Here is a 26,154-nt window from a genome sequence, read left to right as displayed (position 1 = left end):
ATCTGATCTGTTCAGCATTATGTAATGCTTTCTATTGCCTTATTAATGAATGTTAACGGCCTATGACAGGTTATCCAAAAACAGGGGCGTAGATCCCCCCGCCCAATTATATATACCATGATCAATGGAAACACGTGAATGCTTCACACTGCAACCACCCCAATGTTCAAGCCAAATCTACGCCCTTGTCCTAAAATAGTTCTGACTCGTGTTTGCACTAGTTTTAAATTCAATTTTGACAGTCTGTCTTAATTTGATCTTTCATTTAAAAAATGATGTTACGATCATTCATTCTTGATGGGACCATTTAAAATGACTAAATTAATTTATGATGCTATCCAAACATATTGGATTATCTGTTGATGGGTTTATATTCCAGACAGGGGTGTAGATTCCGGAGGGAACCCCCCCAATAATAAAAACAAGCAAGTGTAACCCCCCCCCCAATATTTATACCATGATCAATGGAAACAAATAAATGCTTCACACTGTAAACCCCCCCCCCCCCCCCAATGTTCAAGCCGAATCTACGCCCATGATTACAGATAATGTTCAGGCCTGTTCAAACAGCAGATTACAACTCAACACTGATTCTGACTAATAGCCTGATTATGCCTCAACAATGGGATAATTATCACTTAAGAACACATTTATTGAAATTATAGCCTATTGGTTGTGAAGAGGAAAGTTTATTCGGTTCACTCTCATTCATATTCTGTGCTTCTTGTTTACAAACTTGTCAGTGCACGTCTGCGAGGGGCCGAAGTACGTACAGATGCCATCAACACGCCTGCAAGTCCCAGCAAACACTCACTGCTGGGAATAAATGGGAATTTCTGTCTGAAAGACCGGCAGATCACTCCATCTCCACTCACAAAGATACTCTGATTAAAATACTGACTCATGCTTTTACTGTTAGATATGTCACCTGTACAATAACACGCGCCAAGCCAATATAACGGGAGAAAATAATTCCAGTTTAGTACTGTAACGTGATACTCGCCAAACAGCATTTTAGGAATTGGTGTCGGTCATCTGAGTTTATAGGTAAAGCCATTGGAGTCTCTCTCACTTACAGGCGCTCTTTACAGAGATGCCGGGTTTTCTTAAAGAGACAGTACCGGTCTTAGCGCGTGTTCAACAAATCAATCTAAATACCTGTAAATAGTACATATGATGCAATTAAACAATACACATGTAACAAAATATTATATATGCAATGTAATATCATATTTATTGATTAAATACATTGATTTGCTCATTTCTAAAAGCTAAAATGTAACATGAAATCTGTATCGATAACCAGCCCTACAAATAAATAATAACTCTGTTATAAATAAATAAATAAAACACATTATATAGAGTTAAGCTAACCATAATTGCCTTTACCTGAATTAAAAAGTGGAATAAGTTGCTTAAGCATGGAACAATTAAACAAATGAGCGAAAAAAGCCATGTTGTTTTCAATATATTCAGCAGGCATGGACATAAACAATACATATACTGTATATTATAGACTACACTGTAGAAAATGTCATTAATTTTAACGCTAAAAGAATGTAAAAATGCTACAGTAAAAAAAAAAAACGTTAGTATATAGAGTAAAAATGATAATATATTTAACAAGACAATACATGTATTTTTATTTTAAAATATTCTATAAAAAAATACATTTTAGATGTAAAAATTGTGATTTTACCTTATAATTAATAATAAAAGATAATACATGCGCTTTTTACGGTACACTATTTTTTAAATTACAGTGAAAAACAATAATTGGCCGTTCCTAGAAGTCCCCGTTATATTTTATGGGAATAGTTTAACATCAGTGTTATATTTATGTAATTTAATTAATATGTATTACATTATTTTACCGTTATGGTGTATTGTGTTTGTGTCTCTATATGTGTATTAATTATTAAACCTGGAAAGGTCACTCTTGACGAACATTAAGTCATCGTATGGTCTTTATTAATTATTACGATGATTAACAACAGATTTTACAGCAAAAAACAGACTATATCAAGTTTATATCATTTAATAATATAAACGGTAGTGAACCGTAAAATATACAGGCAACAAAATGACATCCCGACATCCCGTACAGCCTGAAACATAGTAACAGATGGCAGTATTTTACCGGAATTTACCAGAATTTTTTTGCAGTTTTCACTGACATAAATCAGTATACACTAATGTCAAATGTTATGCATATATGTGACACGTATTGCAAAAATGCAAAATATTTTAATAGGTTTTAATATTGAAACTGCCCACATACACTCAACGGCCACTTTATTAGGTACACCTGTACGTCTAAATATTCATGTAATTTTCTAATCAGCCAATTGTGTGGCTGCAGTGCACCAAATCATGCAGATACGGGTCAGGAGCTTCAGTTAATGTTCACATCAACCATCAGAATGGGGAAAAATTTGATCTCAGTGATTTGGACCATGGCATGATTGTTGGTGCCAGACGGGCTGGTTTGTGTATCTCTGTAACTGCTGATCTCCTGGGATTTTCACACACAACAGTCTCTAGAATTTACTCAGAAAGGTGCCAAAAACAAAAAACATCCAGTGAGCGGCAGTTCTGTGGACGGAAACGTCTTGTTGATGAGAGAGGTCAACGGAGAATGGCCAGACTGTTTCGAGCTGACAGAAAGGCTACGGTAACTCAGATAACCACTCTGTATAATTGTAGTGAGCAGAACAGCATCTCAGAATGCACAACACGTCGAACCTTGAGGCGAATGGGCTACAACAGCAGAGGACCACATCGGGCTCCACTTCTGTCAGTCAAGAACAGAAAACTGAGGCTGCAGTGGGCCGACCATATGTGTACCTCAGCAGAAATCCAGATTTGTCAGACCAGGCGATGTTTTTCCAATCGTCCAGTTTTGGTGAGCCTGTGCCCACTGCAGCCTCAGTTTCCTGTTCTTAGCTGACAGTAGTGCTACCCGGAGGGGTCTTCTGCTGCTATAGCCCATCCGCCTCAATGTTTGACGTGTTGTGTGTACATAAATGCTTTTCTGCATAGCACTGTTGTAACACGAGTTTATCTGGGTTACTGTCCCCTTCTTGTCAGCTTGGAACAGTCTGGTCATTCTCCTCTGACCTCACTCATCAACAAAGTGTTTCTGTCCACAGACCTGCTACTCAATGGACGTTTTTTGGGTTTTGGCACCATTCTCTTTACACTCTAGAGAATCCCAGGAGATCAGCAGTTACAGAAATACTCAAACCAGCCCGTCTGGCACCAACAATCAGGCCACGGTCCAAATCACATTTTTTCCCCATTCTGATGGTTGATGTGAACATTAACTGAAGCTCCTGATTTTATGCACAGCTGCCACATGATTGGCTGATTAGATAATCGCATGAATAAGCAGGTGTGCAGGTATTCTTAATAAAGTGGCCGGTGAGTGTATATGGCCATATTTCAATTTCCAAAATGTGCTTGCAACATATAAAAACAAATTTTTTGTAATACAGTGAAATATACATGGCATATATGCACAAATATGTTTGATTGTTACATCAGTGATATTATATTGTACTATATGAATGAGCTTTGAATGCATTCACTTCATTTAGGAAAAGAAAATAATTTAAATGCTTGTTACAGTTTATAGTGAAACTTCAGAATTTTAAATTATGGGTTATTTGGTCGTTAAATAACTTCATTTTTGCTGCTAATCTTCTTTAATTCATTTCTGTTACAGAAAAAAATCCCATCCGTTCTGAATTTTCATTATCTGCATTTCCCATCAGACCCTTTTACATGTCTTAAGATGTAAAGTTTTGCAACATCAGATTAAGGAAAGATTATAGTCTTTATCGAAACTGAACAACTGAATGCTTCACACACACACACACACACACACACACACACACACACACACACTGATGACGGCACATGCCTGTCTTGTCTAAGCATCTGCTGCGCAGGTCGCAGCATGCAGGAGAGACACAAGGGACAAAAAACAAGGATGAGGGGTGATCATTTGCACTTTAGCTAAATTATTTTTACGTGACTTGTTGTATATCGCGGCAGTTTCCTGGTGAACACCAGAGGTGCTACAACAATTACTTTTATTCCCTTTCACTCAAATCACGAGTAAAACAGCAGATAATCAGTTTCTAAACACAATGTTATCTTATGACACCTAAACCTTATTACTAAAGTGCATGTGTTAGTTGTAACTGGATTACAAATTAGATACTGTAATCTAATTACTTTTAGGCAAAAAAATAGTGTAACACATTACATTTTAAATTATTGTAATCAGATTACAGTTACTGACTTTCAATGAAAGTAATTACTTTTAAGTACATTACTTGGGTTACAAATATTTCTAAAAAATATTATTTATGTGTAATACAATTCAAATGTGAATTCATATGTTCATATGTACATCTGTTTGCGTTTCTGTGACAGCTGAAGGATGTGTGACTAGAAAAAGGAGAAAATGGACATTATTTTAAATTTGTTGAGCGGAAAAACAAAAAAATGTTTGTAACAAGTGTTTTAGGAAGTAACTTAAATGTAAAATAATTAGTTATGTGATTACTTTTTCAATTAAGTAATCAGTAAAGTGATCTGATTATAATTGTAGAGAAGTAGTTAGTAATTTGTAGTGGATTATTTTATTTTTAGTAATGTACCCAAGACAGTGCATGACTTATTTTTAACATTTGCATCACACAACCGACAACATCTACAAGCTTGTTCGAGTGCGATCAAATTGCACGGTAGCTCAACTGATCGAGCGTTGCACTTGTGATGTAAAGGAGCGAGGTATGAGTCCAGAAGAGCACGCGAGTCGAACCGTGAGCCGAAAGTGTCATAGTAACACCACAAAATAACGTGAATTGCATTTTTCATCTCACATTTGCTTTTTATGACACTATTGGATAGGTTTAGGTTTAAGGTTTTGGATTGGGAGGTCGGTTTTGTTGATTTAAAACTCGATAGAGCATGAACCTAAAAACCTCATCTGTTTCGGAGAACATTTAGCTCGCAGTGGACATGTAGTGACGCATAATGAACCGCATAATGTCATTTTGCAAAAATGTCGCCACATTTGCGTAATTTTCATGAGATCATGCTGGTTGGAACCAATGGTACTTGATGTCACTGATGTCAAACCTTGGGCGTCCAAGTTAGAATATGCAATTTTGTTTAATAATTACTTAAATTTTGCCTTTTCCTCACACAGAGCTATCATAGGATTTCAGAAGACTTGTATAAAACAGAGCACGAGTCGTATATTTATATGACCAAATTTTGGGTGCACTATTCCTTTAAGATAGAGGAATCTCTTCTGTTTGCATCCCCCAATGCACATTTCTTTCTCTCTTTCTCTTTGTAGCCATGCACACAACATCTGTTTCGCTGGCCTGTATTCAGTGTGTGTGTGTGTGTGTGCAGCTGCTTGTGGTCAGTTCGACACCCTCCTCGTTGTTTGCCGGAGTCTCTTCAGTGTCATTGGGTCTCTCACACCCCAGCAACACAATTTATGGGGGCGACCCGCACCCCTGTTCTCAGGGCGTAAATTAGCTCCCCTCTGCCGTCTGGTGCTGGGGGGGTGAAACGTTCCTGAGAGATGCCAGAGAGACAGAAATCATTACTGGTGTTTGCTAAGACAAGGGTTAGTGATTCAAACAAATCTCTAACACTATGTACTATATTAAACTTAAGAGTGTAACTTGTCACTAGCGTTTGTGCTCCAGACATATATGATACCTCAAATCATGCGTGTTGTTAAGGAGAGGTGTGCTGCTACTTTACCAAGAGATCAGACTTACCATTGTTGCCTGGCGGACGATAAAGCAGCTGAAAAATCCCATAGACTTACATTGAAGCAATATCTAGCGACCAGAGTATCATAAAAAAAAATTTTGTCTTTATATTCAATAAGTGAGTGTAAAGTCAAAGACTCTGAATGCACACAATTAAGTTGAATTGGGTTAACCCAACAAAATTAGACGTGTCAATGTAACTCAAATAAATCTTTTTTATTTCATGTACTAACTAGTGAAAGTGAATGTTGACATGCTAAATACATGCTCGTTTGAAGCACTACAGAGTGTAGTTTAGTAACTATGTTATGGTTAGTCTAACCGGTTCTGCTCGGCCCGCCCCGAGCGAGATTCGAGCTGGCGTCTCCGGCGTGGGAGGTGGGCATGCTAATGAAGAGGCTAAAGCCTCTAGCATCAGTCACTAGTGCGCCTCTTGAGGCCAGGGGAGTGATGGTTACACATACTGTACAGCTATCACGTACCAGCTGGCTACCGTTTCACTCACCCCCCTAAACCTCACTCCCATCCGGGTCAGGCACCACTGCAACCGGTCCTGCTCAACCTGCTCCGAATGGGATTTGAACCAGTGTCTCCAGCATGGGAGGTGGGTGCGCTAACAAGGAGGCTAAAGCCTCTAGCATCAGTCGCTAGTGCACCTCTTCAGGCCAGGGGAGTGAAGTTTACACACATCATACAGCTATCACGTACCAGCTGGCTCCCTCCCGTTGCATTAGCAAAGTATTTGCTCAATGAAGTGAGCAGTCATGTGTGACATCTACCTGTCCTCATCGTTACCATAATGGTAACCCCCAAAACTCCAACAAAACACACTGGAAAATTGGGAATCCCCTGCCCAGTTTCATCAATGCTACTTTAACGCCACAAAAGTATTTATGTAGTCCCAATTCAAATGGATTAATGGTGCTGTAAGCGATTTTTTCATGCAAAAAATGTTACTACTCCCTGAAAGATATTACTGAAATAAATGTTGTGAGATATCTCAACGGTCTCTGAGACAGCTCTAGACTCTGTAAACAGCAAACAAAAATGTGTCTGCGGTCAGTGATGCTTTCTGCCTGTCAATCATTTTGCGCGTTCTCGTAGTATTGTAGTTGCAGCAAATTATTGAGGCTTAATGCCGTTTTTATGCCGTGTTGTTCATAACAGTTGTCAGTTGAGGGCGCTATTTTGCTGCTGTTGTTTTTGACAACCGTTTTTGCTCGTGATGGTCTTAATAAAGCTCATTTGGAGGGGCCTGGATAGCTCAGTGGTAAATTATGCTGGCTACCACCCCTGGAGTTCGCTAGTTCACTAGTTCGAATCTCAGGGTGTGCTGAGTGACTCCAGCCAGGTCTCCTAAGCAACCAAATTGGCCCGGTTGCTAGGAAGGGTAGAGTCACATGGGGTAACCTCCTCGTGGTCGCTATAATGTGGTTTATTCTTGGTGGGGCACATGGTGAACTGAGCATGGTTGCTGCAGTGGATGGCATGAAGCCTCCACACGCACTATGTCTCCGTGGCAACATGCTCAACAAGCCATGTGATAAGATGCACGGGTTGACTGATCTCAGATGCGGAGGCAACTGGGATTTGTCCTCCACCACCCGGACTGAGGCGAATCACTATGCGACCACAAGGACTTAGAGCACATTGGGAATTGGGCATTCCAAATTGGGAGAAAATGGGGAGAAAATCCCCCCCCCCCAAAAAAAATAATAATAAAGCTCATTTGGTAACATAGGAGTGCTGTTTTGGAAAGAGGGGGCGTGGCTAATCCAACAGCTCAGTTTGTGGAAATTCTAGAAAGGCAAAATCGCTTACAGAACCTTTTAGTAAACTTATGTTACAAATTTTATTGGATAGAACGCAATGAAATCAAGTTGTGACAAAATGTTCTAGAACTGTGTTGCTATTATTTTAATTAAGTAAATTGAGCAAGCAGCAAAAATCCTTTTTTTTTTTTTTTTTTTTTGGAGTGCACAGGTCATTTTGCCATTAAGTAGTTTTGTTGTTGACTTAACATGTTGCGGTCGGTTGAATCTGTCTCACTATCTGTTCACCCTGCCGTCTGTCTGCTACTGTGAGTTTGCCCCCTGCAGTAGGTTATCTGCCCCCCGGGGGTCAGACTATCTGTCTCCTGCCCCACCATACTTACACTTCTCTCTGATAAATGGACATTCCTGTTTTTCACAAGATCTTGAAAGTTGTTGAATATGTCTGCCCCGAAGTCTTTGGCTGTGTCCCAATGCACATGCTATCCATATCAAAGGTAAAGTGTGACACATTTGGAAATGTGACATTTTTTATGGCGCTTTTAATTATAATCCAAATGCTATATGACCAGACATTATACCTTTATAGAAAGGGTATGATGTCTCCTACAGTACCTTAGACAATAGCAAAAATTAAGAAACACTAAATACTGGGAAGAGGAACCTTTGGACGGAACCAAATCCCAGATTCTTTCAGGCGATAATGGTAAAGTGGGACACTTCAGTCTTAAACAAGCTAGACATGGGCCTGTACTTGAACATTGGCTATTGTAAGTATTTATATATATATATATTGCAACATGGTCTTATAAATGGATTAAAGATACTTGTTAAATCAACTTAAGAGGGTCATGACATGCATTTTAAAAAAAAATATATATATATATATATTATTTGCATATATTCCTTGAGGTTCACTTATAATAGTAGTAAAGTTTTTGGCACAAAAACAGTCATATATTTGTAAAACATGATCATTTTCCTGCCTCATTCTGACCCTCTGTCAGAAATGCTCGGTTTTGGTGCTGCTTCTCCTTTAAGACTTGACAGTACACACCCACTGTTCTGATTGGCTCTCTACTTGCAATGTCACTGCTTACTGCTACTGGGCGGGGCTGCATAAGTGATAACGTAAAGCAGGCGTTAATGTGTTGTTGGTTTCAACAAATGCTCTTTTTGCAGTGAAGGGGAAGTTTTGAGTTCTGAAACACAGTATGTTTATATAGTACAATGACCTCTTATATTTCAGGAAAATTTGATTCCTCATGTCAAGTTGTTAACTGTCCTTAAAATATCAATCAAGATTAACCATTTGTAATGTTTTTAAATAATAGTGTAAAACATTTAGTAAACAGGAAAAACTTCCCTCTAACAAAGATAAACCGTTCAGTATCTGAATATGATATAATTGTGCTCGCAAAAGTGTATAGGCCTAAAAATTAATATAAAACATCAGAAAGCATGCACATCCACAACACAAATATGCAGCGAGCTCTGCCATAGATTGGAAGTGTAGGAAGTAGTGACCAAAAACATTAAATCAAAACTATTTTACTGTATATTTGAGCTTGTTGATGAGAGAGGTCAACAGAGAATGGCCAGATTGGTTTGAACTGACAAAGTCTACGGTAACTCAGATAACCACTCTGTACAATTGTGATGAGAAGAATATCATCTCTGAATGTTTTCTGAGATGCAGGTTGGCGCTGTTTTATTGGCACAAGGGGGACCTACACAATATTAGGCAGGTGCTTTTAATGTTGTGGCTGATCGGTGTATATAACTTTTGTATATATTTCTATATAATATATATATACATACATGTATATATGTTTTTCTAAAAGTCATTTATATGTCATAATTATGAGATCATATTTATGAGATTAAACTGTCATAACTATTAGATTCAAAGTCGTACTTTTGAGATATAAAATAAAAATGTTTAGATAGTGAGTCAAAATTATGAGATAAAGTCATAGTTTTGAAAATAAAAAGTCATATTTATGAGATGTCAATTATGATAAAAATGCATTTTTTTTAGACCGTAATATGTCATATTTATGACAAAAAGTCATTATGATATAAAAGTCAAATTTATGAGATAAAGTTAGAATTATGAGATAGCAAATAATAATTATGCAACTAAAATAAAACAATTATAAGATTGGTTTTTTTTCAATTATTATGATAAAGGTATTCATTCATATTTATGAGATTAAAACATCATAATTATTAGATTCAAAGTCATAATTATGATTAAAAAGTCAAATGTTTTAGATCAGGTCATAATTGAGATAAAAAGTCAAAATTATAACAGACTACTCTAATAATTGTTATTTTTTATTTTATAATTATGACACTATTTCATGATTTCGATTTTTATAAATATATCATAATTCGGACTTTTTATGTCATACGTATGACGTAGTATCTCATAAAAATTAATTTGGTATTTGTGACGGAAATGTGCTTCCATAGGGGTCTGTGATATCAAGATGTCATTTTATGATGTAGTATTTTCCAGGCGACCTCTCACTACATTTTCACAAGTGTGTACTTTTCCATTCATCAGTGAAGTATGTACTTTTAGTGCACAAATTGGGATGCAGCTGTTCCTCGTGGCTATGTTGATGAAGTGACAGTCATGATGACAATCGCATTTCCATCTTAATGAATACACACACTGTTAGAGGAGACCATTCATAATACAGAAGTGACACAGAAATGTGAACTCTGAATATGTATGAAGGGTCATATACATTTCCATCCAGTTTTCCATGAACTTCAATACTCATCTTTTCTCAAAAGGCATAATTGTACAGAGTGGAATTTAGGTCAACAACCTCGATGGAAAACCTTAATACATAGTCTTAAAGAGACTAAACGCTCTGTTTATACACGACTGCATGCAGGAATCACATTTACACGGTAAATCATTGACCAAATGTACAAATATCTCTGTACATTTCCAACAGAGCTCAACAAAGTCAAAAGAGTCCACCTCCAAGTCTCTAGATATGGCTCAAGTCCCTTCTTGACATTTGTTATTGTCTACCAGGTGAAAACCGTAAGTCTGATCACTTAGAAAAGTAACAGCACACCTCCACCTGGCCTTACACAGGTGTGATGGTAATGTAAACCCTGTGATTTGAGACCAGGCACATGCCTGCATGCTGGAATTTTATCATTCGCATATTCACCCGTTTCATGTCCAGAGACGACAACAGAACTCTCTGGAATTCCTCTGATCATTTTAAGCTCCGAGGGGAAAGATTACAGACACTTTCTTCATCCTTCAACCTGCAGAAGAACAGACCTGTGGATCAATCAGCTGCATGAAATATTCTAATGGCAGCAACAGAGAGACACATTTCACAAACATCAGTCACACTGACATGACATGAGGAGAATTCAGAGAGGCTAACAGACACAGACACCATTTTATAATGCACAAAACATTACTGTGGCGACAACATGGTACAGTGATGGTGCCAGATGTTAATACCATGGTATTTTCATATGTACAATGGCAATAAATGATTACCTTTTCCATGTACAGTGGGCTCCAAAAGTTTGAAAGCTGGGACAGTCGAATGTTTACCACTGTGAAACATCAACATTTATTGTAATAACACTTATTAAGCATTTGGGCACTGAAGATACAAGTTTGTTAATGCGCCACACATTCTCAATTGGAGACAGGTCAGGACTGCAGGCAGGCCAATCTAGCACCCACACTCTCTGCTTACACAGCCATGCACTTGTAATCTGGGCAGTATGTGGTTTGAAGTTGTCCCTGGAAAAGACGGTGCTGGATGGCAGTATATGTTGCTCCAAAATGTGTACATATCTGTCTGCATTCATGGTGTTCTCACAGATGTGCGAGTTACCCATACCATGGGCATTGACATACCCCTGGCCCATACAGACACTGGCTTTTGGACCTGACGATAATAACAGCTTGGATGGTCGTTTTCCTCTTTGGCCGGGATAACACGACAACTGTGTTTTTCAAAAACATTTTGAAATGTAGACTCTTCAGACCACAAAACACAGTTACACTGTTCTACTTTCCATCTAAGATGAGACCGAGCCCAGAGAAGTCAGAAGCGCTTCTGGACAGTGTTGATGTATGGCTTCTCCTTTGCATGGTAAAGTCTTAACTTGCATCTGTGGATACAGCGGCGAATGGTGTTGACTAACAAAGGTTACTAAAGTAATTCCAAGCCCATGTTCATGATATCCACTACAGATGAATGATGTTTATAAGACAGTGACGTCTTATCAGAGATCACGTGCATTCAGAAATGGTTTTCGTCTTGCCCTTTACACACCGAGATTTGACCAGATTCCTTGAATATTTTAAGTATATTGTGCACTGTAGAGGGTGAAATGCCCAAAATCCTTCCAATTTGTCTTTGGGGAACATTGTTCTAAAAGTGCTGGATTATTTGCTGAAGCATCTGTTAGCAAATTGACAAGTCTCGAATGATCCTTGCTCTTCAAGGACTAGGCTGTTTTTGAAGGCTGTTTTGACTAGGCCAGGGGTGTCAATGCCCATGGAATGGGTAACTCACACATCTGTGAGGGCACCATTAATGCAGACAGATATGTACAAATTTTGGAGCAGCATATACTGCCATCCAGCACCGTCTTTCCCAGGGACAACTTCAAACCACATACTGACTGAATAAGCAGAGAGTGCAGGTGCTAGATTGGCCTGCCTGCAGTCCTGACCTGTTTCCAATTGAAAATGTGCGGCGCATTATTAAGCACACCATCCGGCAACGAAGACCCCCATACAGTAGTGCAGCTAAAGATCTACATAATGGATGAATGGGGGAAAATTCCACTTTCTAAACTTAAACTTGTGTCTTCAGTGCCCAAATGCTTAATAAGTGTTATTAGAAGAAATGGTGATGTTTCACAGTGGTAAACACTCGACTGTCCCAACTTTTTTGGAGTGTGTTGCAATCATCTGATTTGAAATGACTGTATATATATATATATATATATATATATATATATATATATATATATATATATATATATATAAAAAAGGTAAAACATTATATAATGTGTAGTTGTAGTGCTTTCAATATAGCAAAGCAAGGGCGTAGCCAGGAAATTAATGGTGGGCCCAGGCCCCCCCCCACCCACCCTTGACTATGACACTGTAGCAAAGGGTGAATATAATTTACAAATCACACATTTTTGTTTTTATTAGCATTTTTCATACTGTCCCAACTTTTTTGGAATTGGACATTGTACATTTGTACTGAACATTGAATATGTTGAATAAGTTAAAGTGTGAACTTGAAAATATTAAGTAAATTCTACATATGAACTCAATTTAAACATGTAAAAATTAAAGCTCTAGCTTATAAGTAAATATCATTTAAGATTGTTTGTTATCTTTACAATGTGTCATCAGTTATCGATCCTAATGTCAAAAAACGTATTCGGTAATTTGAGTAAATTTCACAGGTGAATAAAATAAGTACATTTTACTTAACTTTTCAAAGTGTCCTCAGTACGCACTGGTCTTGAATAATTAATGCTTGCATGGTTTCACTGTTTGTATCTTTATTTACACCGATTTTATTGTTGATCTTGTTACGTTTGGTAGCTTCTTGTTTTATGAAATCTGAAGTTCATTTTCTACTCAAAATTACCCGTTTATGATAAAAAAATAACGTGTTGATTGTTACATCATCGTGTTTTCTGCACCAGTTGTTGAGGACTGTGTGCGTATCCATACATTGTATTTCTATTGCCAATAATGCAAGGTGATAATGTCTAATAAACGAAATAGCATGCATTAAGCTTCCCTGTGGAAAGCATTCATATGTGGTATGTGATTAACGTGCGTTTACAAGAAAAGTTCAAAATGTGAAATGTTCTTATCCAAGTACCACGTACAACAGATGTGTAAGTTACTGTATTAACTGAAATGTTCAAATGAAATGTATTCACTTTAATCAATGTTATGTCATGAATTAAGGTCAATTTGACTTAATTTTATACCATTCAAATTTACTTAGAAAAACTGTGTGCAAAAACTAGCAAGTAAATCATACTAGTCATTTTTTTTCAGTGTTTGAATGAAATTCTCTCTCAGGTAATGCTGTTAATTGGGGCAGTGGCGGCTCAGCGGTTAAGGCTCTGGGTTACTGATCAGAAGGTCAGGGGTTCAAGCCCCAGCACCGCCAAGATGCCACTGTTGGGCCCTTGAGCAAGGCCCTTGACCCTATCTGCTCCAGGGGTGCCGTATCATGGCTGACCCTGCACTCTGACCCCAGCCTAGCTGGGATATGTGGAAAAAAAAAAAGAATTTCACTGTATATGTGCAAATGTATAATGTGTGATAAATAAAGAAAATTATAATTAATTACACATGGGACCTTCTGACATGGTACATTACGAAAACATAGATTTTACAAATGTCATCATAATTTGTCACATTTTAGCTTTTTAAAGTGTACAAATTCCATGCATTTCTCTTAATAGATATGACGTCTTGAAATTGCATTATCTATATACACCGATCAGCCACAACATTAAAACCACCTGTCTAATATTGTGTAGGTCCCCCTCGTGCCGCAAAACAGCATCAGCCCGCATGCTATTCTGAGATGATATTCTTCTCACCACAATCGTACAGAGTGAATACAATTATTTGTAATAAAACAATTAGTAGCATTTTCACTAGTGGCCTCAGACTTTTGGCCTCCACCGTACCAATGTATAACGCAGTAGTCCATGACCCACCTAAAAAAACGAACAAAAAAACAACATAATATTACCACGGTTCCATGTACCATGTTCATTTTTTGGTTGATTTCAAAAGAACTTCCACTGATGCTATAAAACTGAAAGTACATCCTAGACATCCTGAATGACATCTTTTAGCACATCGATGATTTGTGCAGAAGAAACCAGAAGGCTGAAGGTGTAATTGAGGTTATTTAATCATTTACAAACTAAAATGACAGGCCAAATAGGATCCATATGACTACTCTGGAAGCACAAGGAAACAAATCTTTATCTGTGGCACTACCTAGTGGCAGTACAGCATCACTACACACATGAAATAATACAGATACACCATGACTCGGAGGCTATAAATGATTGGAAATTCAACAATCAACCAAAGTAACCAATACAGAATGTTCCTTGCAAGCTACAGTCAAAATCACGAGTACAATATAGTCCAAAATACAGAAGAAATTAAAGCCATCTGCAAGGAATTTTCCAAAAAACTGAAGCATTTTAAAATGTCCCAGATACAAGTGCTGTTGTTCCAGTCAGTATCCACAGACCGACTCCTGACTGGTGCAGACGCATAAACGAGCATTAACATCAACTTTCACTCCAGACTCTGTCGGAGAATTCTCTTCTCCTCTTCCACAAAGCTCTTGTCTGATGTGGCCTGTCCGATGTCTCTCTTTCTCTTCTCCTTCTGCTGGAACGTTTCCACTCGTTGTTTCTTCGCAGACTTCTTATTTACTGGTTCATCGTCATCTGTGATGATGAAGGGTGTCAAACACTTACAAGACTTTAAAACAACATTAGCATTTGAATTGGAATATACTAATGGGAATCGGAATCGTCCTAAATCACAACATGACTTTACCAGAGTCTGGCTGCTGTGGCTCCTCCTCCTCCGGCAGGAAGTGGGCGGGGCCTCGGTGAGCCTGAGGGGCGTCGTCTCCGTTATCCTCGTACACATTTGACCATTTGATGGCCATGTCCATTCCAGGAGGAGCTCCCTTCTTCTTCTCCTCTGTCTCGTATGTTTGCGGTGGAGGTACAGCATTACTCTTCCACACCTTAAACACCTTCGGAGGCTAAAAACAGTCAAGCATTTTGCAAAAGAGATTAATTATACTTTAATAGTGATACAAATTTATTAACTGTATAGTTATATACATTGATTCTACCATCACCTATGAAGACCATTTCCACCACATAAAAAAAATGGTGCTTTGGCAAATCAAAATGAGACAAAAAGTCATAATTATGAGATTAAAATGTCATGAGACAAAAAGTCACAACTATGAGATTAAAAGTCATAGACGAAATAAAAGTACAAATTTTGAGATTAAAATCATATATGAAATAAAAAGTAAAAATTATGAGATTGTTATAATTATGAAATGCTAAATCTTAATTTTGCGATAAAAGGTCAAAATGATGAGATAAATTAAACATTTTGAGATACAAGGTAAATATTACGAGATAGTCATAATAATGAGATGCTAAATCATAATTTTGAGATTAAAATGTCATAATTTGAGATAAAAAGACATACGAGATAAAAAGTAAAAATTATGAGATCAAAAGCAATTTTTTTTAGACGAAGTCATATATGAAATAAAAACGAAAAACTATGAGATACAAAGTCAAAATTAAGATTGTCATAATTATGAGATGCTAAATCATAATTATGAGATTAAAAGTAATCATTTTGCGATAAAAGGTCAAAATTATAAGATAAAAAGACATAATAATGAAATAAATCATAAATTTGAGATAAAAAGTAAAAATGTTGACATTAAGTCATATATTAAATAAAAAGTAAAAACTATGAGATACAAAGTCAAAATTAAGATCGTCATAATTATGAGGTGCTAAATCATAATTATGAGATTAAAAGTAGTAATTTTGCGATAAAAGGTCAAAATTATAAGATAAAAAGACATAATAATGAAATAAATCATAAATTTGAGATAAAAAGTAAAAATGTTGAGATTAAGTCATATACGAATTAAAAAGTAAAAATTATGAAATAAAGTAAAAATTGATACAAAGTAAAATTATGAGCTAAAAAGACATACAAGATAAAAAGTAAAAATTATAAGATAAAAAGACATACGAGATAAAAAGTACAAATTATGAGCTAAAGACACATATGAGATAAAAAGTAAAAATTATAAGATAAAGATACATACGAGATAAAAAGTAAAATTATGAGATAAAAAGATACATATGAGATAAAAAGTAAAATTATAAGATAAAGATACATACGAGATAAAAAGTAAAATTATGAGATAAAAAGATACATATGAGATAAAAAGTAAAATTATGAGCTAAAAAGACACATATGAGATAAAAAGTAAAAATTATAAGATAAAGATACATACGAGATAAAAAGAAAAATTATAAGATAAAAAGACATACGAGATAAAAAGTAAAAATTATAAGATAAAAAGACATACGAGATAAAAAGTAAAAATTATGAGATAAAAAGACATACGAGATAAAAAGTAAAAATTATAAGATAAAAAGACATACGAGATAAAAAGTACAAATTATGAGCTAAAAAGATACATATGAGATAAAAAGTACAAATTATGAGCTAAAAAGACACATATGAGATAAAAAGTAAAAATTATGAGATAAAAAGATACATATGAGATAAAAAGTAAAATTATGAGATAAAAAGTAAAATTATGAGCTAAAAAGATACATATGAGATAAAAAGTAAAAATTATGAGATAAAAAGATACATATGAGATAAAAAGTAAAATTATGAGCTAAAAAGACACATATGAGATAAAAAGTAAAAATTATGAGATAAAAAGATACATATGAGATAAAAAGTATAAATTATGAGATAAAAAGATACATATGAGATAAAAAGTAAAATTATGAGATAAAAAGTAAAATTATGAGCTAAAAAGATACATATGAGATAAAAAGTAAAAATTATGAGATACAAAGATACATATGAGATAAAAAGATACATATGAGATAAAAAGTAAAATTATGAGCTAAAAAGATACATATGAGATAAAAAGTAAAAATTATGAGATACAAAGATACATATGAGATAAAAAGATACATATGAGATAAAAAGTAAAATTATGAGCTAAAAAGACACATGAGATAAAAAGATACATATGAGATAAAAAGTAAAATTATGAGCTAAAAAGACACATATGAGATAAAAAGTAAAAATTATGAGATAAAAAGATACATATGAGATAAAAAGTAAAAATTATGAGATAAAAAGTAAAAATTATAAGATAAAAAGATACATATGAGATAAAAAGTAAAAATTATGAGACAGTCAAAATTAAGATTGTCATAATTATGAGGTGCTAAATCATAATTATGAGATTAAAAGTAGTAATTTTGCGATAAAAGGTCAAAATTATAAAATAAAAAGTCAGTTATGAGATTAAAAGTCATATACGAATTAAAAAGTAAAAATTATGAGATAAAGTAAAAATTGAGATACAAAGTAAAATTATGAGAAAAAAGGTCATAATTATGAGACAAAAAGTAAAAATTATGAGATAAAGTAATCTCATAATTTTGATTTAGTATCTCATTATTATGATTTAGTATCTCGTAATTATGACTTTTCAACACGTTATTTAAAATAACTCGTTATTAGATGAAAAGTAATCTCATAATTTTGATTTAGCATCTCATTACTGATTTAGTATCTCATAATTATGACTTTTTATTTCAAAATAATGACTTTATCTCAAAATAATTTATTTTTAACTCTGCCAAGGACGGTCCCAAGCCCGGATGCAAAAGGAGGAGGGTGGTCACCCTGCCACGGTGACCAGAACTGGGAAACCAGGCAAAAAAATGCATGGTAATTCAAACAAACTCATTCGCTTGTGCTACCGCATCCGGGGCAGCCAATGCGCCAGCACTGGGGACCCAGGGTGCTGGTGAGAAGTGGGCAACTGACCGAAAAATCTAATTTATGACACCAAAATTGGAAATTCGCATTGCTGCATGGAACGTGTGAACTGGACACTACGTCGGACAAAAGGAAATCATTGCCATGGAATTGTCGAGGTGCAAATCTCGATCGCCATAGTATCCGAACTATGCCAAACTGTATCTGGGACACTGACCATCCATCCACCAACGATCGATGAAACAATGATGCTATTCTACTCCGGTGGCAAAAACCGAGAAGCTGGCGTCGGCTTTATGGTGGACAGACGGGCTGCCAGAAGTGTAATTGCCTTCCAACCAATATTGGACCGTCTGGCACATCTAACCATCAACGGCACAGTTAAGACCCATATTCTGTCCACCTATGCCCCAACCAAGACCAGCCCAGATGTAGCCAAGGACAACTTCTATAACAAGCTCCAACACACGCTGGACACGATCCTGCAGACCGAGCTGAGGAGATTTTAATGCCCACACTGGTGCAGATAGGACTGGATGGGAAGGAACACTGGGCAGATTTAGTCATGGTGTGATCAATGACAACGGACTGCGCCTGCTGTCTTTTGCAGCATTAAACAATCTGGTAGCAGGTAATATCCACTTTCAGCACCCTCGCAAACACCAGCTTACATGGTGCAACCCATCTGGCGAAGACTCGGCCGTCCTGGACTACATCATGAATAGCTCCCAATTCCGATCGTCGCTCAAAGATATATGTGCAATGAGGGGACCCGATTGTGGATCTGACCACTACCTCGTCCATGCCAAGGTACAGCTGCAATTACAGCGGGCAAAGCGCAAGGCACCCCCACCAGCAAAACTGAACTGGGAATGTCTGAGGGACCCAGCACTCAGACAAGAATTCCAAATCGCTCTAACCAACAAATTCGTAACACTCGAACCATTGGACGATATCGATGCAGAAGAAAAGCAGCTAATGGAGTCCATTCTAAAATGCAACGTAAAATTGTAAACTACATGCTGCACTTTCAGTGTCAAAATAAAAGCTTTCACCAGGTGAAGTGACAAAATAAAAAAGGTCCATGTGAAGTGTCAAAATAAAAGCTTTCTCCAGGTGAAGTGTCAAAATAAAAGCTTTCTCCATGTGAAGTGTCAAAACAAAAGCTTTCTCCATGTGAAGTGTCAAAATAAAAGCTTTCTCCATGTGAAGTGTCAAAATAAAAGCTTTCTCTAGGTGAAGTGTCAAAATAAAAGCTCCAGGTGAAGTGGCAAAATAAAAGCTCCATGTGAAGTGTCAAAATAAAAGCTTTCTCCATGTGAAGTGTCAAAATAAAAGCTCCAGGTGAAGTGACAAAAAAGCTTTCACCAGGTGAAGTGTCAAAATAAAAGCTTTCTCCAGGTGAAGTGAGAAAATAAAAAAGATCCACGTGAAGTGTCAAAACAAAAGCTTTCTCCATGTGAAGTGTCAAAATAAAAGCCCCATGTGAAGTGTCAAAATAAAAGCTTTCTCCATGTGAAGTGTCAAAATAAAAGCTTTCTCCATGTGATGTGTCAAAATAAAAGCTCTCTCCATGTGAAGTGTCAAAATAAAAGCTTTCGCCATGTGAAGTGTCAAAATAAAAGCTCCAGGTGAAGTGTCAAAATAAAAGCTCCAGGTGAAATGACAAAATAAAAGCTTTCTCCATGTGAAGTGTCAAAATAAAAGCTCCAGGTGAAGTGACAAAAAAGCTTTCACCAGGTGAAGTGTCAAAATAAAAGCTTTCTCCAGGTGAAGTGAGAAAATAAAAAAGATCCACGTGAAGTGTCAAAACAAAAGCTTTCTCCATGTGAAGTGTCAAAATAAAAGCCCCATGTGAAGTGTCAAAATAAAAGCTTTCTCCATGTGAAGTGTCAAAATAAAAGCTTTCTCCATGTGATGTGTCAAAATAAAAGCTCTCTCCATGTGAAGTGTCAAAATAAAAGCTTTCGCCATGTGAAGTGTCAAAATAAAAGCTCCAGGTGAAGTGTCAAAATAAAAGCTCCAGGTGAAATGACAAAATAAAAGCTTTCTCCATGTGAAGTGTCAAAATAAAAGCTCCAGGTGAAATGTCAAAATAAAAGCTCCATGTGAAGTGTCAAAATAAAAGCTTTCTCCATGTGAAGTGTCAAAATAAAAGCTCCAGGTGAAATGTCAAAATAAAAGCTCCAGGTGAAGTGTCAAAATAAAAGCTTTCTCCATGTGAAGTGACAAAATAAAAAAGATCCATGTGAAGTGTCAAAATAAAAGCTTTCTCTCGGTGAAGTGTCAAAATAAAAGCTTTCTCCATGTGAAGTGACAAAATAAAAAAGATCCATGTGAAGTGTCAAAATAAAAGCTTTCTCTCGGTGAAGTGTCAAAATAAAAACTTTCTCCATGTGAAGTGTCAAAATAAAAACTTTCTCCATGTGAAGTGTCAAAATAAAAGCTCCATGTGAAGAGACAAAATAAAAACTTTCTCCATGTGAAGTGTCAAAATAAAAGCTCCATGTGAAGTGTCAAAATAAAAGCTTTCTCCAGGTGAAGTGTCAAAATAAAAGCTTTCTCCATGTGAAGTGTCAAAATAAAAGCTTTCTCCAGGTGAAGTGTCAAAATAAAAGCTCCATGTGAAGTGTCAAAATAAAAGCTTTATCCATGTGAAGTGTCAAAATAAAAGCTTTCTCCATGTGAAGTGTCAAAATAAAAGCTTTATCCATGTGAAGTGTCAAAATAAAAGCTTTATCCATGTGAAGTGTCAAAATAAAAGCTTTCTCCAGGTGAAGTGTCAAAATAAAAGCTTTATCCATGTGAAGTGTCAAAATAAAAGCTTTCTCTCGGTGAAGTGTCAAAATAAAAGCTCCATGTGAAGAGACAAAATAAAAACTTTCTCCATGTGAAGTGTCAAAATAAAAGCTCCATGTGAAGTGTCAAAATAAAAGCTTTCTCCAGGTGAAGTGTCAAAATAAAAGCTTTCTCCATGTGAAGTGTCAAAATAAAAGCTTTCTCCAGGTGAAGTGTCAAAATAAAAGCTCCATGTGAAGTGTCAAAATAAAAGCTTTATCCATGTGAAGTGTCAAAATAAAAGCTTTCTCCAGGTGAAGTGTCAAAATAAAAGCTTTCTCCAGGTGAAGTGTCAAAATAAAAGCTTTCTCCATGTGAAGTGTCAAAATAAAAGCTCCATGTGAAGTGTCAAAATAAAAGCTTTCTCCATGTGAAGTATCAAAATAAAAGCTCCATGTGAAGTGATAAAATAAAAGCTTTCTCCATGTGAAGTGTCAAAATAAAAGCTCCAGGTGAAGTGTCAAAATAAAAGCTCCATGTGAAGTGACAAAATAAAAGCTCCAGGTGAAGTGTCAAAATAAAAGCTCCATGTGAAGTGTCAAAATAAAAAAGATCCATGTGAAGTGTCAAAATAAAAGCTTTCTCCAGGTGAAGTGTCAAAATAAAAGCTTTCTCCAGGTGAAGTGTCAAAATAAAAGCTCAAGGTTAAGGTAAAGTAAATAGGAAGGCAATATATTACTTTTAAATAAAACAAATCTAATCCTCAAAATAAAAATTCAGTATTATAATAATAAACTTAACTGGATCCCACAATAATAATTTAATATCATGCAATATTCAACCGGATTTTCAAAAAATAAGTGTGGTTTTTGCACACTTTTTATTCACAATTTTTTTTTTAGTAAAAATATATGAAGGTAAATATTGCTTTTTATTAAGTTACTATATATTATTGTATATAAAATATAATTATGAAAGTACATATAAATTAAAATGATTAGATCTCATTCTCCCGTGTGTTGATTTAGTGAAAAACTGCGGGGAAACATTAATTAAAAAACAAATTATTTTTTTTTTTTTTAATTTAATGCCTTTAAAATATTGAATCTACTTGGCTACAATGTCTGTTTGGATGAAATTGTGGTTCATCTAATCAAATTATTATTTCAGAGCAAATACATAATTATCGAGATACAGTTGTGCTCAAAAGTTTGCATACCCTGGCAGAAATTGTGACATTTTGGCATTGATTTTGAAAATATGACTGATCATGCAAAAAAACTGTCTTTTATTTAAGGATAGTGATCATATGAAGCCATTTATCATCACATAGTTGTTTGGCTCCTTTTTAAATCATAATGATAACAGAAATCACACAAATGGCCCTGATCAAAAGTTTACACACCCTTGAATGTTTGGCCTTGTTACAGACACACAAGGTGACACACACAGGTTTAAATGGCAATTAGAGGTTAATTTCCCACACCTGTGTCTTTTTAAATTGCAATTAGTGTCTGTGTATAAATAGTCAATGAGTTTGTTGATCCAAAATCAATGCCAAAATTTCACAATTTCTGCCAGGGTATGCAAACTTTTAAGCACAACTGTATATATTGTATATCGTCAATATGCTGAAAAATATTGAGATATAATTTTGAAGCCATATCGCCCAGCCCTAGTCGTCGCTGATACCATGTTCTTGTTAAACATTTTAAAAGATTAGAAAATAGTAGAAAGACTAGAGGGTCGCAAATTGTGCAATATGAATTTGTTCATGCAAGTGTTTGAAAAACTGCAAGAAGCTGGAATAAACAGATCAATATACCAAATAAAAAAAATGCTGGAAAGGGCTGAAAACTGGATACTTCGTCGAAATCTAAAAACAACAAATGTGGTGAATCCCTGTCCAATTTATTGATAGTAAATTACATTTTTATTTATAATAGATAATCTTGCAGTGTCCTATGCATGTCAAAAGATCTGTTCCGATTGGATGCTTGCGACATATAAATGCGCACACCAACTCCGATCACTTTATTTCGCGTTTATGTAAACAGTACGTTCGGAATCATCAACTGGAATGATTTAATTTTGAATAATAATAAAAAAGTGTCCATATAAACGTAGCTACTATGTTTTCACTATTTGGATATTTCCAACAAGATTATTAAGAACGTCACTGTGTTTGCAATATTAATAAGAATGTTAATTGTTAATAACATTGAGACTGATAACTCCGAACAATCAGCAAAGAAAACCACGTTTATTTGACATTTGAAATAATCGCATTATCTGCTTTTGACGTCAAACTGTGAAGAGACATGCGAACAATACTCGCGTTCATTGGATAAGCCGGTAAGAACGTGGTGTTTATATACAATGCGAAATTGGGGTACTGGGCAAAAATCTGCCCGTTTCAATTGGTTTATTCTTAAGCAATTTGTGACCTTACATCGGTAAAGAAAAGCCGTTTAATGCGCTTATATGATCACATGTTGTCGGCTTATTAAGCATAATCGGTAAACACTGTCGGGTAAGTCACTTTAAAAAAGTACTTAATTACTAACTACTAATTACATCTTCTACAGTGTAATTAGATTACTGTACTAATTACTCTGTCTGAAAAGTAATTGCATTACTTATTACTAACTTTCTAAAACCCTGATCAACCTCGACCAGATGAAAAATACAAGGATATTATTCTTTCCAATAAGTAATATAAAATCAAATTAATTATTCATGAACTGGCCAATGAATTTAAGGGGGCGGCGTTAAATTAGAAAACGTATTTTTTAACATTAGACGTTAAATTTCTATTTTAAATTCACAATTTCTTTATACAGAATGGCTCTATAGTCTATACTGTATTTAACGCAATTACATCAGAAGTAACTAATTAAATTACTGAAATTAAGAGTAATCCCTTACTTTACTTTGATCAATGAAAAGTAATTTAATTACAATAATTAATTACTTAGTAATGCATTACACCCAACACTGTCAGTAAACTCCAAAACTAAGTAATCCTGTACCGTTAAGCGATTCACTTAGTGAATCGTTTGGATCGATTCATTATAATGAATGCGTTCAAAAGAACGATTCGCGAATCATACGTCACTATACCATACATAGCGTGCCACAAACAGACCATATTGAATTTATATACAGATATGGAGATATAAAGAGTGTTTCTCACCTCCTCGGGAGCTTTGACGGTTCTTCTGTCCCAGTCTATGACTTTATTGAGCGGGTTATAGAGGAACGCGGGTTTGCTTACGGATCGGAACAGATCGTCAGGTTTCGGCAGCGGTTCGGCGGCTCGTTTGCGGCTCTGCGGTTCGGATGATCCAGACGGCTCCGATTCGGTTCGGCTCTTCTTACCGGATTCATTCGGGTCAGAATCACTGCTGCTGTCGCTCAGATCATCAAAACCCATGAAGAAGTTACAAGCGTCGGAGTTCTTCTCATCACTCATAATGAAGGACGAGAAAGACGGTCGGCTTCAGTGATTTGGGGTTTATTCAGAACAGTGGATCAATAACAACTAAACAACGCTCGCCATGTTGAATCCGACGCGCGATGATGCGATAATAGAGGCGGAGCTCTAACAAACATCGCATGTCTGAAATCAGCGTAATCACATGGTACCTGTTACTTTTCTCACCGTTGCCCAAGTTGAACCAATCACAGTCTTTTGCGATTACTGTATGCATTTATGATCAATCATTTTATAGAGATTGTTCAGGTGACTGTTACTTTGTGTCTCAGGCACCAACCCGCGGAAATAACACATTTAAATAATTAAATGTTCTAGTGTACAAATGTCTCAAACAAGACAAAACGGGTCCTGAGGTTTGAATGCAGATTAATGAAGGATTCTGGCTGTGAGCCGCCACGCGCCCCCTGCAGGAATAAAAGGAAATGAGATCATAAACCGCCATTAACCGTCAAACTCACCGTTAACTGCTGATCGAACACTATCAGTCTGTCATAGATCACCATAACAACAGCTGTTCCATGGAACACTTTTCTGATACATTTTTCAAAATTTTGAGATAAAAAGACAAAACGATGAGATGCTAAGCGTAGTTATTATTAAAAGTCCAAGTTATGAGATAAAAAGTCCAAATTATGAGATACTTAGTCAATTCTAAGTTAAAAAGTCATATTTTTGAGATACTAAGTCATATTTATATGATTAAAAGTCAAAATTATGAGATGAAAAAAGTCATAATTATGAGCTACTAAGTCAATTATAAGAAAGTCGTAATTATGTCAAAATTTTGAGGTCAAAAGTCATAATGAGGTAAAAAGTCAATTTTGAGATAAAGACAAAATAATGAGATACCAAATCATACGTGCCAACACTACCGATTTTACCGGGTTTCTCCCGTTTCTCCATCTCTCCTCCCACTGTACTCCCGATTTACAATTTCTCCTGATAAACTCCCGATTTTCCGCATCCACACATTGTGTATTACGCCTCCAGGTAGGGTTGCCACCCGGTCAGATGGTGTCACAGCAAAATCGTTCCAGATCGTTAATTTAACACCGACACAAATTAGAAATGTTTCATTCGGTGGTTAAGTGGTCGTCAGAAAAGTCCACACATTAAACTAAAATGATAATTTTTTAAAAATAAAACAAAACTGAAATTTCAATGTAAATGTCCAATAAGATGTACAAAATTACACAGATCCAACAATGTATGAATACAATCACTGAGTCATAAAGACAAGAAGTACTGGTGAAGGGAAAAAATAAACAAATAAAATAAATAAAAACGTAACTGTCGTCACTGTTCCGCGAACATTTCCTGCTTGTCAAGACAGAGACTATTTATCGGAGACGGGCCACTTCTATTAAAATCAACGGAAGACATTGGAACACCCAATGGCAACCAACGGTCAACGAAAAAAATATAGCCTCATCACCAAGCGCGCCTCTCCTCGGGAGACCGGTCTCTACCTGCTGGCGTCTTTGCGGGTCCTGGAACAGAGCGGTGAGGGTCCGGTGCGTCACTGGGGATTGGAGCACGAGTGAAGCCGGCGCCACATGCACCTCGGACCAATACAAGTTTACTGCTTATTTGAAATATGTTCTTTTATCATAAGCTTTACCAACTGTTTTG

The 26,154-nt window shown here is 36.0% G+C and overlaps 1 protein-coding gene and 1 long non-coding RNA gene across 5 annotated transcripts; one reads left to right on the top strand and one right to left on the bottom strand.

The window, feature by feature from the left end:
- Positions 1-14,028: 14,028 nt before the first annotated feature.
- c29h1orf52 (chromosome 29 C1orf52 homolog) lies at positions 14,029-24,616 on the bottom strand. Its single transcript, XM_051662573.1, has 3 exons — positions 24,220-24,616; positions 15,216-15,429; positions 14,029-15,103 (listed from the first exon to the last, which is right to left on the bottom strand). Exons 1-3 carry the CDS (start codon positions 24,496-24,498, stop codon positions 14,949-14,951), a joined length of 648 nt encoding a protein of 215 aa, XP_051518533.1. The 5' UTR covers positions 24,499-24,616; the 3' UTR covers positions 14,029-14,948.
- LOC127420356 (uncharacterized) lies at positions 17,748-24,213 on the top strand. 4 transcript variants are annotated; one of them, XR_007893805.1, is made up of 4 exons: positions 17,748-19,589; positions 19,986-20,353; positions 20,410-21,671; positions 21,702-24,213. It is a non-coding gene; the product is annotated as an uncharacterized LOC127420356 (long non-coding RNA). The 4 variants fall into 4 exon arrangements; XR_007893804.1 differs by having other exon boundaries at positions 19,986-20,929; positions 21,192-21,671; XR_007893803.1 differs by having other exon boundaries at positions 17,748-19,507; positions 19,986-21,671.
- Positions 24,617-26,154: the final 1,538 nt, after the last annotated feature.

The sequence above is a fragment of the Myxocyprinus asiaticus genome, chromosome 29 (assembly GCF_019703515.2).
Source record: "Myxocyprinus asiaticus isolate MX2 ecotype Aquarium Trade chromosome 29, UBuf_Myxa_2, whole genome shotgun sequence".
NCBI classification, from domain to species: Eukaryota; Metazoa; Chordata; class Actinopteri; order Cypriniformes; family Catostomidae; genus Myxocyprinus; species Myxocyprinus asiaticus.
This window is presented reverse-complemented; position numbering and strand designations above follow the sequence as displayed.

What these genes read in the sequence shown, in the direction of transcription:
- c29h1orf52 (XM_051662573.1), bottom strand. Translation starts at nt 24,498, where the DNA reads ATGAGTGATGAGAAGAACTCCGACGCTTGTAACTTCTTCATGGGTTTT. An exon ending in CCGTCAAAGCTCCCGAGGAG is followed by an intron (nt 15,430 to 24,219) that starts GTGAGAAACACT and finishes GACTGTTTTTAG; the next exon opens with CCTCCGAAGGTGTTTAAGGT. An exon ending in GCCACAGCAGCCAGACTCTG is followed by an intron (nt 15,104 to 15,215) that starts GTAAAGTCATGT and finishes TCATCATCACAG; the next exon opens with ATGACGATGAACCAGTAAAT.